Here is a 14488-nt window from a genome sequence, read left to right as displayed (position 1 = left end):
CTCTCCTTTTGTTGATCCTTTTCATTTAATTAAATCTTCATGTGTAGTTAGGAACTGAAATATATGTCCTCAAAACTTAAATGTTGAAGTTTTAACCTTGAATTTGACTGTAATTGGAGACAGGGTCTCTGAGAAGTTAACAAAGGTTAAATGGGGCCGCAATCCAGTAGAACAGATGACTTTACATGAAGATAGAGATCTGCTGAGCACTAGTGGCCCCTGCCTGTTAATCCTAGCTACTCAGGAAGCTAAGATTTGAGGACTGCAGTTCGAAGCCAGCTGAGGCAGGAAAGTCCCTGAGACTCTTTATCTCCAATTAAGCCTCTGATAAGCCAGGGCCATCACTATTGCTGAAGTGGCAGAGCACTAGCCTTGAGCACAAAAGCTCAGGGATAGTACCCAGGCCTTGAGTTTAAGCCCCAGGACTATGTACCTGTGCACATGCATGCACGCAGGCACGCACGCACGCACACACACAGAGATCAGCGATATGTATCTCCCACTTGCATGAAGAGGAAATGCCACATGAAGACACACCAAGAAGGCATCTGTCTACAAGCTAAGGAAAGAGCCCACCCAAGACCAAATTCTCCAGAATTATAATCTTAGGCTTTTAGGCTCTAAACCTCAGAAAACATAAAGTTGTGTTGTTTAAGCCACGGGCTGGGATATTTTGTTATAGAAGCTCTAGAAGATTAATAATGCAGTGTTCCCAAAGGAATTCTGGAGAAACTGCTGTAATGCTATCTACTCAGGGAGCTAAGATCTGAGGATCATGGTTCAAAGCCAGCCCAGGCAGAAATGTCTGTGAAAATGTCAGAAAACCAGAAGCGAAGCTGTGACTCAAAGTGACAGAGCACTAGCCTTGAACAAAAGAGCTCAGGGGCAGTGTCTAGGCTCTGAGTTCAAGCCCCAGGACCGACCTACCCTTTGCCTCCCCCCCCAAAAAAATTTATATACTGCAATCTAATTTTTATTTTTATGATTACTTGTAAAAGATTGCCTGATACAATGATTCCTTTTTTGAAATTTATTTTAATTAAGTACTTATACAAAGGGGTTTCAATTCCACAATTCAGGTTATGAGCACAGTGTATCTTTATCCATGTCATCCCTTTTACCATTCTCCCTTATCATTATTAACTGAATATATTAATTCTTAAACCAAGCTAAACATGGGCTGGGAAGGTGGCTCAGTGGTAAGAGTGCTTGCCTAGCATGCCAGAGGCCCTGGTTTCCATTCCTCAGCACCACATAAGCAGAAAAAGCTGGAAGTGGCACTGTGGCTCAAGTGGTAGAGTGCTAGCCTTGAGCTAAAGAGCTGAGGGACAGCGCCCAGACACTGAGTTCAAGTCCCACAAGTGACCAAAAAAAAAAAAAAAAGGCAAGACAAACATAAAACTTTCTGTATATTTGTTCCATAATCAAAAGACATGATTCTGTATAAGACTAAATTTTAAGTTAATTTATTCCAAGTATGATCAAATGTCTAATGAGTGTTCATAATGACCAGCATGACAGAAATTTATCATATAGAAATTTATCATATAGCACTGAAAAAATTTTGCCTAAAAACAAGTCAAAAGCTGGGCACTGGTGGCTCACACTCATAACCCTAGCTACTTAGGAGGCTTAGATCTGAGGATCCTGGATCAAAGTCAGCTCTGAGACTCTTATCTCCAATTAATTGCTAAAAAGCTGGAAGTGAAGCTGGTACAGCACTAGCCTTGAGCACAGAAGCTCAGGGATAGTGCTCAGGCAGCAGAAGAAGGAAAAGGACGAGAAGGAGAACAGAGTATACAGGCTCACAGTTGTAATCCTAGCTACTTGAGGATTAGGTTTCAAAGCTAGTCCAGGTTTACAAATTGGAGAGATTGTAAATAAAATCTCCAATTAACTAACAAAAAGCTGGAAATGGGAGATATGGCTCAAGTAGCAAAGCACCAGCCTAGAGACAAAAAAAGCTAAGCAAGAGGGCAAGATACCTTTAGTTCAAAAAAAACCTAAACAAGAACAAGAAGCTCTAAGTATAAGATCCCATACCAAGCCGGGCGCTGGTGGCTCATGCCTGTAATCCTAGCTACTCAGGAGGCTGAGATCTGAGGATCGCGGTTCAAAGCCAGCCCGGGCAGAAGAGACCGTGAGACTCCTATCTCCAATAAACCACCAGAAAATTGGAAGTGGCGCTGTAGCTCAAGTGGTAGAGCGCTCGCTTTGAGCTGAAGAGCTGAGGGACAGCGCCCAGGCCCAGAGTTCAAGCCCCACGGCCGACAAAAAAAAAAAAAAAAAAGATCCCATACCATCAGGGAGCCGGTGGCTCATGCCTGTAATCCTAGCTACTCAGGAGGCTGAGATCTTAGGATGGCAGTTCAAAGACAGCCCTGACAGGAAAGTCCAGGAGACTCTTATCTCCATTTAACCACCAGAAAACTGGAAGTGGTACCGTGGCCAGCACAGTGGTTCATTTCTGTAATCCCAGCTACGTAAGAGATAGGAAAGACTCAAGTGTGAGAACGGCGTGGGCAAGGATTTAATATAATCTGATCTCTGCAATCTGAGTGTGGTGGCCTGCAAATGGATGGGAGGTGTAACTGAGGCCCTTAGTTCAGGCCTGCCCTGGCAGAACAGAACAAAACAAAACAAAGGCTAGATGCTACCTGAAGCATGAAGCCTTCAGCTCAAACCTAGTACTGCCCTCCACGCAAAACTGAAAAAGACTAATGAAACAGAAAAACATTTAATTAGGTGAGATAGAAATACAGACATTATTCCTTTTCTTTATTTTTGATGAAGTTCTTAATATGTAGCCCAGGCTGGCCTGAAATTCACTAATAGCATGGACTATTGGCATTCTGATTCCCATCACTGACTGACTCATGGCCCTCCTTTTATTGTCCTCCAAGTGTTTGGATTATAGGCCATAACCAGGTCATTATAGGCCATTTCCAGGGGGAAATGGGAAGGGATGGGAAGGGGAAACAAAGGAGGAGGCAACAATGCTTGATAAGAAATGTACTTATTACCTTGTCCATATAATTGTAACCCCTCTGTATGGCATTTTCACAATAATAAAAATAACTAAATAAATAAACTGTTTCAGAATTAAGGGGAAAAATTATATTTAATTAAAAAAAAAAGAGGCTGAAGGAAACATTTCTCAACTTCATTCCCTTAGCACTGAGATATAACCATTGTAGCCTCTATAAACTATCTTATATGAACTTATCTCCAATTAACAAGCAAAAAAAGCAGGAAGTGGAATTGTGGCTCCAATAGTAGAATATCAGCCATGATCAGAACAAAACCAATGGAGCACAGCCATGATTTCAAGCCCCAGAACACACACAACAGACAGCTAGCTAGTTCATTAGATATAGATAGACAGACACTCAGACATTATTTAAAATGTTATAGGTTAGTAATAAAAGCTAAAATATCTAAGAAATTACTCTTAGAAAACCCTAAGTAGCTAGGCACAGGTAGCTCACACCTATAATCCTAGCTACTCAGGAGGCTGAGATCTGAGGATCAGGTTTGAAGCCACCTCAGCTGTCCCTCAGCTCTTCAGCTCAAGGCTAGCGCTCTACCACTTGAGCCACAGTGCCACTTCCAGCTTTTTTCTTTTTGCTTATGTGGTGCTGAGGATTCGAACCCAGGGCCTCATGCATGCAAGGCAAGTGCTCTACCACTGAGCTACTTTCCCAGCCCTGTCTTTGACATTCTTATCTCCAATTTAGTACCAAAAGCCAGGAGTGGAGATCTGGCTCAAGTGGAGATCTGGATCACTAACCTTGAGCAAAAATGCTTAGGTACAGCACTTAGGCCAAGTTCAACCCCAAGAACTGCACCCCCCCCCCCCCAAAAAAAAAAAACCTCAAAAGTAATACTGAATACCAAAAATTGTCATCTGATAAAAATATGAACTTAATCTTTTTCAACATTTGCAATGAGTATATAACATTTATTTTTGTATGTCATTTTTAAGGTATAGCCTTTGATGGCAAAATACTGAAAACTATATTCCTTCCTAATCTCATAGAATTTGCAATTTTTGTATATAGGAGTGTGTAAGGTAAGGGGAAGATATAGAAAAATAAAAGAAAAATTATAAAACAATGTACATTATCTGATATCACTGCTGTTACTAAAGGCACTTCCAGGAAACGCATTGTATATATTCATCTAGTAACAGAATTAGCAAAGATTTATTGAATGACAGCTATGTATGAGGCCCTTAGCTCAGGTCCTAAAAATGTTATGGAGACTGATAAAAATCCTATCACAGAGCTTTGATTCTTAAAAAGGAAACACAAGCTATGTACTAGTGGCTGGCACCTATAACCCTAGCTACCCAGGAGGCTGAGATCTGAGGATTGTGGTTCAAAGCCAACCCAGGCAGGAAAGTCTATGAGACTCTTTACTGCCAGTTAATCAGGAAAAGCTGAAAATGGAGCTGTGGCTCAAGTGGGAAGCTGCTAGCTTTGACCAGAAAAGCTTAAGGATAGCACCCAGGCCCTGAGTTCAAGGCCAGGACCTTCATTTTAAAAGTAAACACAATTTCAGCCTAGACCCAGTGGTTCACACTTGTAATCTTAGCTACTCAGGTGACTGAGATATGAGCATCATAGTTCAAAGCCAGCCTAGGCAGAAAAGTCCATAAGACTCTCCTCTCTAACCACCAAAAAGCTGAGAATGGAGTTAGACCTCAAGTAGCAGAGCTCTAGTGGTGAGCAGAAATGCTCAGGGAGGACTGGTAATGTGGCTTAGTGGTAGAGTGCTTGCCTAGCATGCATGAAGCCCTAGGTTCGATTCCTCAGTACCACATAAACAGAAAAAGCCAGAAGAGGTGCTGTGGCTCAAGTGGTAGAGTGCTAGCTGTGAGCAAAAAGAAGCTCAGGAACAGCACCCAGCACCTGAGTTGAAGACCCAGGACGATGACATGTATGTGCACACACATGCATGCACGCACAAAGTAAACACAATTTTAGAGAATAAAATAATACTATGGAGGAAATAAAAGTGATAAGAGTAAGAGAGTGAGGAAAAACTATAGAAAAAGGACTACTTTATTTATTTATTTTTTTTTTGGGTCCGGTCATGGGGCCTGAACTCTGGGCCTGGGCACTGTCCCTCAGCTCTTCAGCTCAAGGCTAGTGCTCTACCACTTGAACCACAGCGCCACTTCTGGATTTTTCTTTTGGCTTATGTGGTGCTGAGGAATCGAACCCAGGGCCTCAGGCATGCAAAGCAAGCGCTCTACCACTGAGCCACCTTCCCAGCTCAAGGACTACTTTATTCTTGTACAAAGAACCAAGGAACCAGAGTCAGTAATTTGGTACGGTAGAATATGGTACACACTGATGAGGATGACTTCAGAAACACACCATCAAATATTTTAAAAATTTTATGAAGATGTCAAAGTAATTCAATAAGGGTAAAGAACTGTCTTGTCAACAAATGGCACGAGAACAACTGGATATCCCTATGTCAAGAATATAATTTGACTCCTATCGCACAGAATACATAAAAACTATCATAATTCTAAATTTAGGAGCCTGAACTAGGTCCATCCATTTCCCTGCAAGTGACATAATATTCTTTCTAATGGCTATATAAAATTATTGTGTATAGGTACCATATAATGCAGCAATGAATACAGATGTCTTCGTGGTATCTGGGCTTGTCATCTCAATTCTACCTTACAAAAGAACTGAGGCCCAAATGGGCCTAACCTATTAGGAGAGGGATTAAAAAAGGAGCAGCCTGCCTGCTCTGTGTGCTTGCTTACTAGATTCCTGGCAGATGTCGTACCCTTCTGCTGAAGTAAAAGTTGCCTTGCCCAGTTCCTTTCCAGTTGGTGTCCCTATTCCTATTTGACAACCCAACATCCAGAGCTATCTAACAGTCATTCACAGTTTAATACATTTCAAAGATTCAATTATTACTTCTTTCAGAGAATCTCGTATCAAATATTTTCAATGCTAAGCCAACTTTGCAGTGCTTTAAATTTGTGCAAAATACATTTCTTAAAGTTAGACAATATTAATTAATATTAGAAGCTACTTTCCCTTGACACTGGTAGGTCAACACATTATGATGGAACTGATCTAAGTTCCTGACCTAGAGAGCCACTGAACTGATTTAAGTGACTGTGTGTGTGTGTGTGTGTGTATGTGTGTGTGTGTGTGTGTGTGTGTGTGTGAGAGAGAGAGAGAGAGAGAGAGAGAGAGAGAGAGAGAGAGAGAGAGAGTACTGGTGCTTTAACTCAGGGCTTCTACCTTTGGCTTAGCTTGTTCATTCACAGCTGGCCCTGTACTTCATAAGACATGCTTCTACTTCTAGCTTTTTGCTGGTTAATTTAAAGTAAGTGGCTTCCCAGGCTGGCTTTGAATTTGAATCTTCAAATCTGAGCCTCCATAGTAGCTAGAATTATTGTCCTGAGCCACAATCAACCAGCTGAAAAATGATTGCTGTTTAATGTTATTTCATTTGTAGGGGTGTACAATACAAAAAAGATAACTGGATGAGCACTTAGACTATTTATAATAAAACTATTTTTGTCCCTGATGGTTTCTCTTTTCATACCATACTATATTCAGAACCTTCCCCAAAAAGAACAGAAATGAAATTTTAAGTGTACATAAACATATTTTTAAAGTAAACAAGAAAATTATGTTTCAATCAGTTATGTGAGTTTTAGCATTTGGATACAACTCCAAATGCTGTCTGGTAATAGAGCCTAAACTAAAGATGATTACTCAGGTTATCCTCATTAACAAGCTTGGTGTTGTGGATAACTTAGAAGAGTTTTAAATTGACCTAATGGACTTTGAATGTTTTATCTTTTTCTACCACTGCCTACTACATTGGGTGATCACAAACAAAAATGATAACATTCCTGTGTATCTGTATTTTATTGGATTTGATAAAGATAATCCTAAAGATTAAATAGGAGAAGATATAAAAAATCCTGAGCAACATTTTAGGCAGAGCCAACTGTGGTGGTGTACAATTGTAATCCCAGAACTCAGAATACTGAGGCAGGAGGATTACAAGTTCAAGCCCAGCCTAAGCTACATAGTGAAATCCTATCACAAAACACAGCCTGCACACAAAAGAGATATAACAATAAAACCTAACAGTAGGACTCAAGACTACTGCTTAGTAACAAGGAAAAGAAAAAGAATCACACACTTAAATTACAGTAGTAATATGAAGGAGTCATATTTTGTTAATTCAAGAAAACTATTTCAAAAGATATTATGAGATGTAAATGTCTATTTATACTAGAGTAATATTATTTCACTGATAAAGTAGTTTATAAAGGGTTACCTTAATTAAGTATTTTTCCCATCTGTCTGCAGTAACAGATTTGCCAATCTTTCTCATCAACTTCAAATGGAGCTCCACCAATTCTTTTGGTACTTAAAGGGAAGAAGAAAAATTAGTTAGTCAGCATAATACAAGTATTATTTATAAACATTTAAGATTATAATAAAAGAGAACTTTTGCCGGTCACCAGTGGCTCACACATGTAAATCCTAGCTACTCAGAAGGCTGAAATCTGAGGATCATGGTTCAAAGCCAGCCAGACAGTAAAGTCCATGAGACTCTTATCTCGCAATTAACCACCAGAAAACCAGAAGTGGCATTGTGGCTCAAGTGGTACAGCATTTGCTTTGAACTGAAGAGCTCAGGGTTAGCCCCCAGGCCCAGAGTTCAAGCCCAACAACTGACCAAAAAAAACAAAACAAAACAAAGAAACAGAGAACTTTTCCCTAATCCTTTCTCAAAATAGATGACATTAATTCTAATTTTTAGACCTCTGAATCAAAACAACAACAACAACATGAATTAGAGCAATAAATGACTGAAAACATTCTTTAAGGTAAGAAGGAATATTCATATTTTCTTTCAATTACCATAAGGAATGACCTCTAATGTAAACTACAGACTACGGTGTCAACCACAGTCATTGTAGGTTCATTAGTTTTCACAAATGTACCACCATAGTATAGGTAGGGGAAGTTGTGTATTTATGAGAAGAGCAGGTATATGTGAATACTAAGAATTTTCTGCCTAATTTTTCTGTGAACAGAAAACTGCTCCCCCTCCAAAAATTAAATCTATTTTAAAACAATAAAACATCAGGTTGGAGATGAGCTCAGTACTAGAGTACTTACTTGTCTAGCATATACAAAGTCTAATTCATTCCCTAGTAAGACAATCAATCATTTAAACAGTAAATAACACTGTACATCCAAAACTTTTAATCTGCTTGTTTCTGATACCTCATATTGGTTTCAACACTGGTATTTCAGAAAATATATAGATTCATATAATTTAAAAGGAATCAAGAAATATAAATTCCTAAAGTTAGTATGTATCTGAAAACTTGATTTTAATGTTTTTCAAAACTGTTTCAGAAAACTACTCTTCTATCCCTTATTTGCTTTCTTTTGTTTTTGTTCTTTTGGTGCTAGTACTGAGGCTTGAACTCAGGGCCTCTGTACGCCCTTTAGCTTTTCTGGCTCAAGGCTGGCATTCTACCATTTGAGACACAGCTTTACTTTCAGCTTTTTGCTAGTTAACTGGGATGAGGCACATAGACTTTCTTAGACAGGATATCTTCGAACTGCAATCCTCAGTTCTCCGCCTTCAGAGTAGCTAGGATTATAGGTGTGAGCCACTGCTCACTATTCTTTATTTGATATGCAAAACTTCTCTAAAGCATCTCTATAGATCATTGCCTGACAACCTTCATAGACAAAACTTACTTTACTTTTCTTCCCTTTTTGGCCAGTCCTGGAGCTTGAATTCTGGGCCGGGGGCACAGTCCCTAAGCTTCTTTCACTCAAGGTAACTTGAGCCTTAGTGCCACTTCCTGCTTTTTCTGTTTATGTGGTATTGAGGAATCAAACCCAGGGCTTCATGCATGTTAGGCAAGTACTCTACCACTAAGCCACATTCCCAGCCAAAACTTACTTTTCTTCTAAAGCACAAGTTCCATTTTCTGGGGAGTTACCCATACTCTATCTAAAAATCCACCTTTATAAACCTCTCCTGGGGCTGGGTGCTGGTGGCTCATGCCTGTAATCCTAGCTATTCAGGTTAAGATTTGAAGATCATGGTTCAAATCCAGTCCAGGCAGGAAAGTCTGTAAAGACTCTCATCTCCAATTAGCCACCAAAATGTTCAAAGTAGAATCGTGGTTCAAATGGCAGAGGGCTACTGGCCCTGAGCAAAGCAGCTCAGGGAATGTGCGCATGTATGTGCATGAGCACGTACACGCACTTGCTTATTTTCCAATTCTCTTGTTTAAAAGACTTCCATTTCTTTTCTATTGGACGCTTTAAATATTTGACGATTGCTTTATCTTCCCCCCAGATTCTCTACTGTGACTGCAAACTACCAGAGTTCCTCCAAATATCCATTAGGGAAGAACTGATTATGTTTTTCAATTATATTAACTAGATTGGAGGGAAATAACGAACAAAAATGACCACCAAATTCTGCATTTCTCAAATCCCAAAAGAAAGGTACCCTATCTAAAAAGTTTCCATAACTAAATATATTAGAAAAATGATAGGTTAAAAACAAAGTTTTCTACAGTAGCCTTCTGCAAGTATACGTATTGATAGCCCTTATGTTGTACTGTGACTATCCAAAACTAAAATTTTGTCTGTAGCACTCACTAGTACATTTCATCCAATATCCAGGTGGATACAAATGCTCTGAGCAACACTCAGACATTGGGATGTGATGACCTAATTGTTTTTCAATTACCCTTTCACTCTTCATTCTCCACTGAAGCCATATCTACCTCAAAATTGTACAGTATAAAAACATTCAGGGTGCTGGGAAGGTGGCTCAGTGGTAGAGTGCTTGCCTTGCATGCATGAGGACCTTGGTTCGATTCCTCAGCCTCACATAAGCAAAAAGAAAAAAAGACAAGTGGCTCTGTGGCTCAAGTGGTAGAGTGCTAGCCTTGAGCTAAAGAGCTGAGGGACAGCGCCTAGGCCCAGAGTTCAGGCCCCACGACCGGACCCCCCAAAAAATAGAAATAAAAAAATAAAAACATTCACTCGCTCAATTTCTGTGGGACTATTTGCAAGTAGAACATAGTTACTGTCCTCAATGAACCTGTGAGAACTGAGTCTTCTAGAGGTAGAGTGGTGGGATGGTGGGATGGAGGGAAAGGAGGAAAGAAGGAAAGGAAGAAAGGAAGAGTGGTCAAAGACAATATAATAGACACCCTAAGCAAAAATATGAGGTTGAAGGTGGAGTAAAGTGTGACAAGGACACTGCTTGTAGAAACAACAGATATTAACAGGAAAAAAAAAAGTAATTATGGAACCAGAGGCCTCGACATGATTGAGAAGAGCTCATGAGACCAGACTAAGAAGTTTTGATTTTTAAAGGTTTAAGTACTACATTATTCTGGATTTAGAAATACCTCAATGACTAAATTGGAGGAAGTCAGACTTTTTAAAAAAATTTTTTTAAATGAAAACACAATATACTTAATTTTTAATTTTGAAATTCCCTATTCCCACTATACAAGAACCTTTGCTGAAACTTTCCACAAAGGTAGCAGTTAATTTTCAAAACATTTTACATTCTCCACCCCCTCGGCAAAAATATAAATCACAGTGTAAATTATGTTTTTCTGCTGTCATCTTTGGCTGGGGTTAGACCTAGAAGTTATTGACTAGCAAACAATTATAGCCAAATGTTGCTAGTGCTTCTCAGGCCTTTAAGCAAGGAATGTTTGCAATTAATCTCTACTGAAGTACCACCCAGGGGATGACAGCATTAACAGACTTTTTTTCTTGCCAGTCCTGGGGCTTGAACTCAGGGACTGGGTGCTGCCCTGAGCCTCTTTGTGCTCAAGACTAGTGCTCTACCACTTGAGCCACAGTGCCACTTTCAGCTTTTTTTAGTTTATTGGGGAGTCTCCTGGGGACCTTTTTGCCCTGGCTGGCTTCAAATCACGATCATCAGATCTCAACCTCCTGAGTAGCGAGGATTATAGGCATGAGCCACTGGTGCCCAATAAAAGTCAGACCTTTTCTTTTTTTTTTTGGCCGGTCATGGGGCTTGAACTCTGGGCCTGGGCGCTGTCCCTGATCTCTTCTGCTCAAGATGAGGGCTCTACCACTTGAGCCACAACGCCACTTTGGAAGTCAGACTTATAAACAAATGTTTTTATTTGCTTGTCATAGAAAGTATGGTACAAGGTATAGATTAGATATAAATTCAGAAATACATTAATCCACAAAGACAGGAGTTCCTTGAACAAAGGCAGAGGTTCTATCGAGAACAGTAGGTAGATCTAAGAAATGTTTGGGAAATAAAATTAATAAAACAAGTGACTAATTGTGTAGTGATAGAGAGTCATGAAAAACTGAAGTGCTGGGTTAGGCAACTGATTAGGATGTCAAGTTAAGAAGAAAGAAAAAAAAATATGAGCTCAATTTCCAGCTCTATCACTTATACAAGTAGTCAAGTCCTTTAAACATTCAATTTCGCTATCTGTAATAAAAGGAAGTGTTGACTATCAATTATTTCAAGGAGGTTCCTAACAGAAAAACACTATTTAAAGCTAAAGCACTTGGTTTTTATTTCTGTTGTGATTTTTCAAAACTAAGGTCACTTTCAACTTCTCCTTTCCGTGAATACAGTGATCTTCATGGTTCTCCCTTCCTACATCTCAAACTCCCTCTTTCTCTAGGATATAACTATACTTCTTTCTCACTTTAGAAAAATAGCTAAGGCAAGTCTGAAACCAAATCAATCTTCCAAAAATATTGTTGCTATTATTACTTTCCAGCTGATATTTTATAGCTCCTAAATACCTGTATAAACCCACCATTTCTCACCCCAGCTTTATAGTCCCAATATTGTCATTCTCTCAATCCTGTTTTCTCACTTCTACAATGAAATCCTTGGTAGAAACTGTTTTGGACTATTCAGTGTCGATCAAGTTTACATCAGCCCTTTGTGAGCTTTATTTAAGCTTTCCAGCATACTGTCTTTTCTACAGTGAATCATATTCATCCTTCAATGCCTAGGAAGTACACGTCCCAAGTCTCTGTGGGACTGGCTTTCCAACACCAGTGACACCTTTGTTTTTGGAATGCCTGTCACCCACATTACCCATGTCTTTCACTTTCTAGTGGTTCTGACAGCAGTTTTTCACACATGCTCTCTACATCACAAAGAAGTCATGGAATACCTTTATATTCTTGGGACTTCTGGGGTTTTTTGGGTTGTTGTTTGTTGTTGTTGTTGTTGTTTTTGCCAATCCTAGGGCTTCATGCATGCTAGGCAAGTACTCTACTAAGCCACATTCCCATCCCTTGGAACTTCTTAAAAAGCTAATACAGGACATATTGAGGATTGTGGTTCACAATTTAATTAAATTTACTTATATTCTTCGTTATAAATAGAACTGAGAAGTTAATGAATTATTTTTTTTTTCCTGTTCTTGGGGCTTGGTCTCAAGGTCTGGGCACTGACCCTGAGCTTCTCTGCTCAAGACTAGTGCTCTATCACTTTGAGCCACAGTCCACTTGTGGTTTTTTTGTGGCTAATTGGAGATAAGAACCTCAGGAATTTTCCTGCTTGGGCTGACTTTGAAACACAGTCCTCAAATCTCAGTCTCTTGAGTAGCTAAGATTATAGGCATAAACTACTAGCATGTGGCTAAAGTTAATGACCTTTAGGAGCACTAGTAACACAGAATTTATTAACTGATATAAAAAAGGCAAAAAATTCATTAGAAAAATTAATTAGAGTTTGAAGGGTAATTCAATGATAGAGTACATGGTTCAGCATGTACTCAATCCTAGTACCACTGTCCCGACCCCCAGCCACTCCTCCACCCCCCCCAAAAAAAATCAAGGAACTAAGCTTCTACTTTATTCATTCTGAATTAATTTAAATTTAAAAAATTTAATACAGCCAGGTACCAGTGGCTCATGCCTGTAATCCTAGCTACTCAGGAGACTGAGATCTGAGGATCGCAGTTCAAAGCCAGTCTGGGCAGGAAGGTCCATGAGATTCTAATCTCCAATTAACCACCAGAAAACCAGAATTGGTACTGTGGCTCTAGTGGTAGAGCACTAACCTTGAGTTCGAAGAGATGAGGGATAGTGCCCAGGCCCAGAGTTCAAGCCCCATGACTGACCAAAAAAAAAAAAAAATTAATACAGACATATAGTAAGAGGGTATAGTTTTGGATAGGGCAGCTGAAAAGCATTAATTTATGACCACATGATCAAATTGTATGGTTTTTGTTTTTGATTTTGAAGTACCAGGCTTCTATCCTCAACAATATTTAAAAACTTGAATAGCACATTAAAAGATACCTTTATGATTCACTGCCATTATTTTAGGTATTATGAAGTCAGCTTAATATTTCTTTTACAGAAAATTCTGCAGAATTATGAATTCTCACTAAATGAGCAAACAAGTGATCACTTAACACTTTTTCTTTCAAACACAAAGAAGTGCTTGATAACTGATTACTATATCACTGACAGTTAACTGAGATCTTGCTGAAATGAGCTATTTGTAATTTGTAGATATTTCAATAAACAGGAATATGCATATAAACACTTTATAGGCCACAAAGAATTATTCAAATCAATTACTGTTATTCACCACCAGATGGTGATCGTGTCTTAATTAAAGGAAAATTCTGACACCTTACATAGGAGCCAGTTAAGTAAATCAAGGTGTCAAAATAACATACTGATGTTAAAAAACAAAACAAAACAAGTAAATGAAACATCAGCCAATCACAAGCAATAAAAACCAGGTTTATGCCATGAACACTTGATAATTCTGATAGTGAAGGAAAACCACAAATATGCATGTCTTTCGTGCAATCTTAGGTCATTAAGTCATTTATTACACCCTCAACTATGTGAACTACAGACAGAAAAACCAATCAAAACTGAGAGGTGAAACATTTTAGAAAAAATAATTAGGAAAATGTGGCAACAAACTCAAAAAAAACCAGAGGAGGTGGGTATAGTTTTGCAGGCCTCTAATCCTAAAATCTCAGAAGGGGAGTCCAGGGCCAGCCTATCTCAAGCAAATAAACAATAAAGAGCCCAAACGAGCAATATAATGAGAATAGTGATATATATATCACAGAAGATGGTTTCCTAGTTCAATGTATTATTTTAAGCAAATTCCAGATATCATGATTTTATCCATAAATACTTCAGGACATATCTCCAAACAATGAAATAATCGTAGCATCATAATATCTCATTAAATATATACCCTTATGGTACTAACTAGAAATAATTACTTCAAAATAACCATAATGCCATTGTTTCCATCTAAAATTTGGCTAACTCTTTAATGTCACACAATCTGTAGTCAATTGAAGATTTTTTTTTTTTTTCAGGTAAGGGGTAGATTTATTCAGTAGACCTGCTGGGACCAGGCCAGGTTGGCCCTCCATGTGCTG

The 14488-nt window shown here is 38.9% G+C and overlaps 1 protein-coding gene across 3 annotated transcripts in view; it reads right to left on the bottom strand.

Annotated features, from left to right (window-relative positions):
* Window positions 1–14488, bottom strand: part of Rsf1 (remodeling and spacing factor 1) — a 125071-nt gene that overhangs the window by 80060 nt on the left and 30523 nt on the right. For all 3 annotated transcript variants that reach the window (XM_042686757.1, XM_042686765.1, XM_042686748.1), the window contains exon 2: window positions 7333–7424. In XM_042686757.1, coding sequence (XP_042542691.1) covers window positions 7333–7424 — 92 coding nt within the window. The remainder of the gene's footprint in view (window positions 1–7332; window positions 7425–14488) is intronic.

This window comes from Dipodomys spectabilis, unplaced genomic scaffold, assembly GCF_019054845.1.
Source record: "Dipodomys spectabilis isolate Male_0828 unplaced genomic scaffold, ASM1905484v1 ptg000003l, whole genome shotgun sequence".
In the NCBI taxonomy this organism is placed as follows: Eukaryota; Metazoa; Chordata; class Mammalia; order Rodentia; family Heteromyidae; genus Dipodomys; species Dipodomys spectabilis.
Note: the sequence above shows the minus strand (reverse complement) of the source record. Positions and strands in the feature narration are given on the sequence as shown.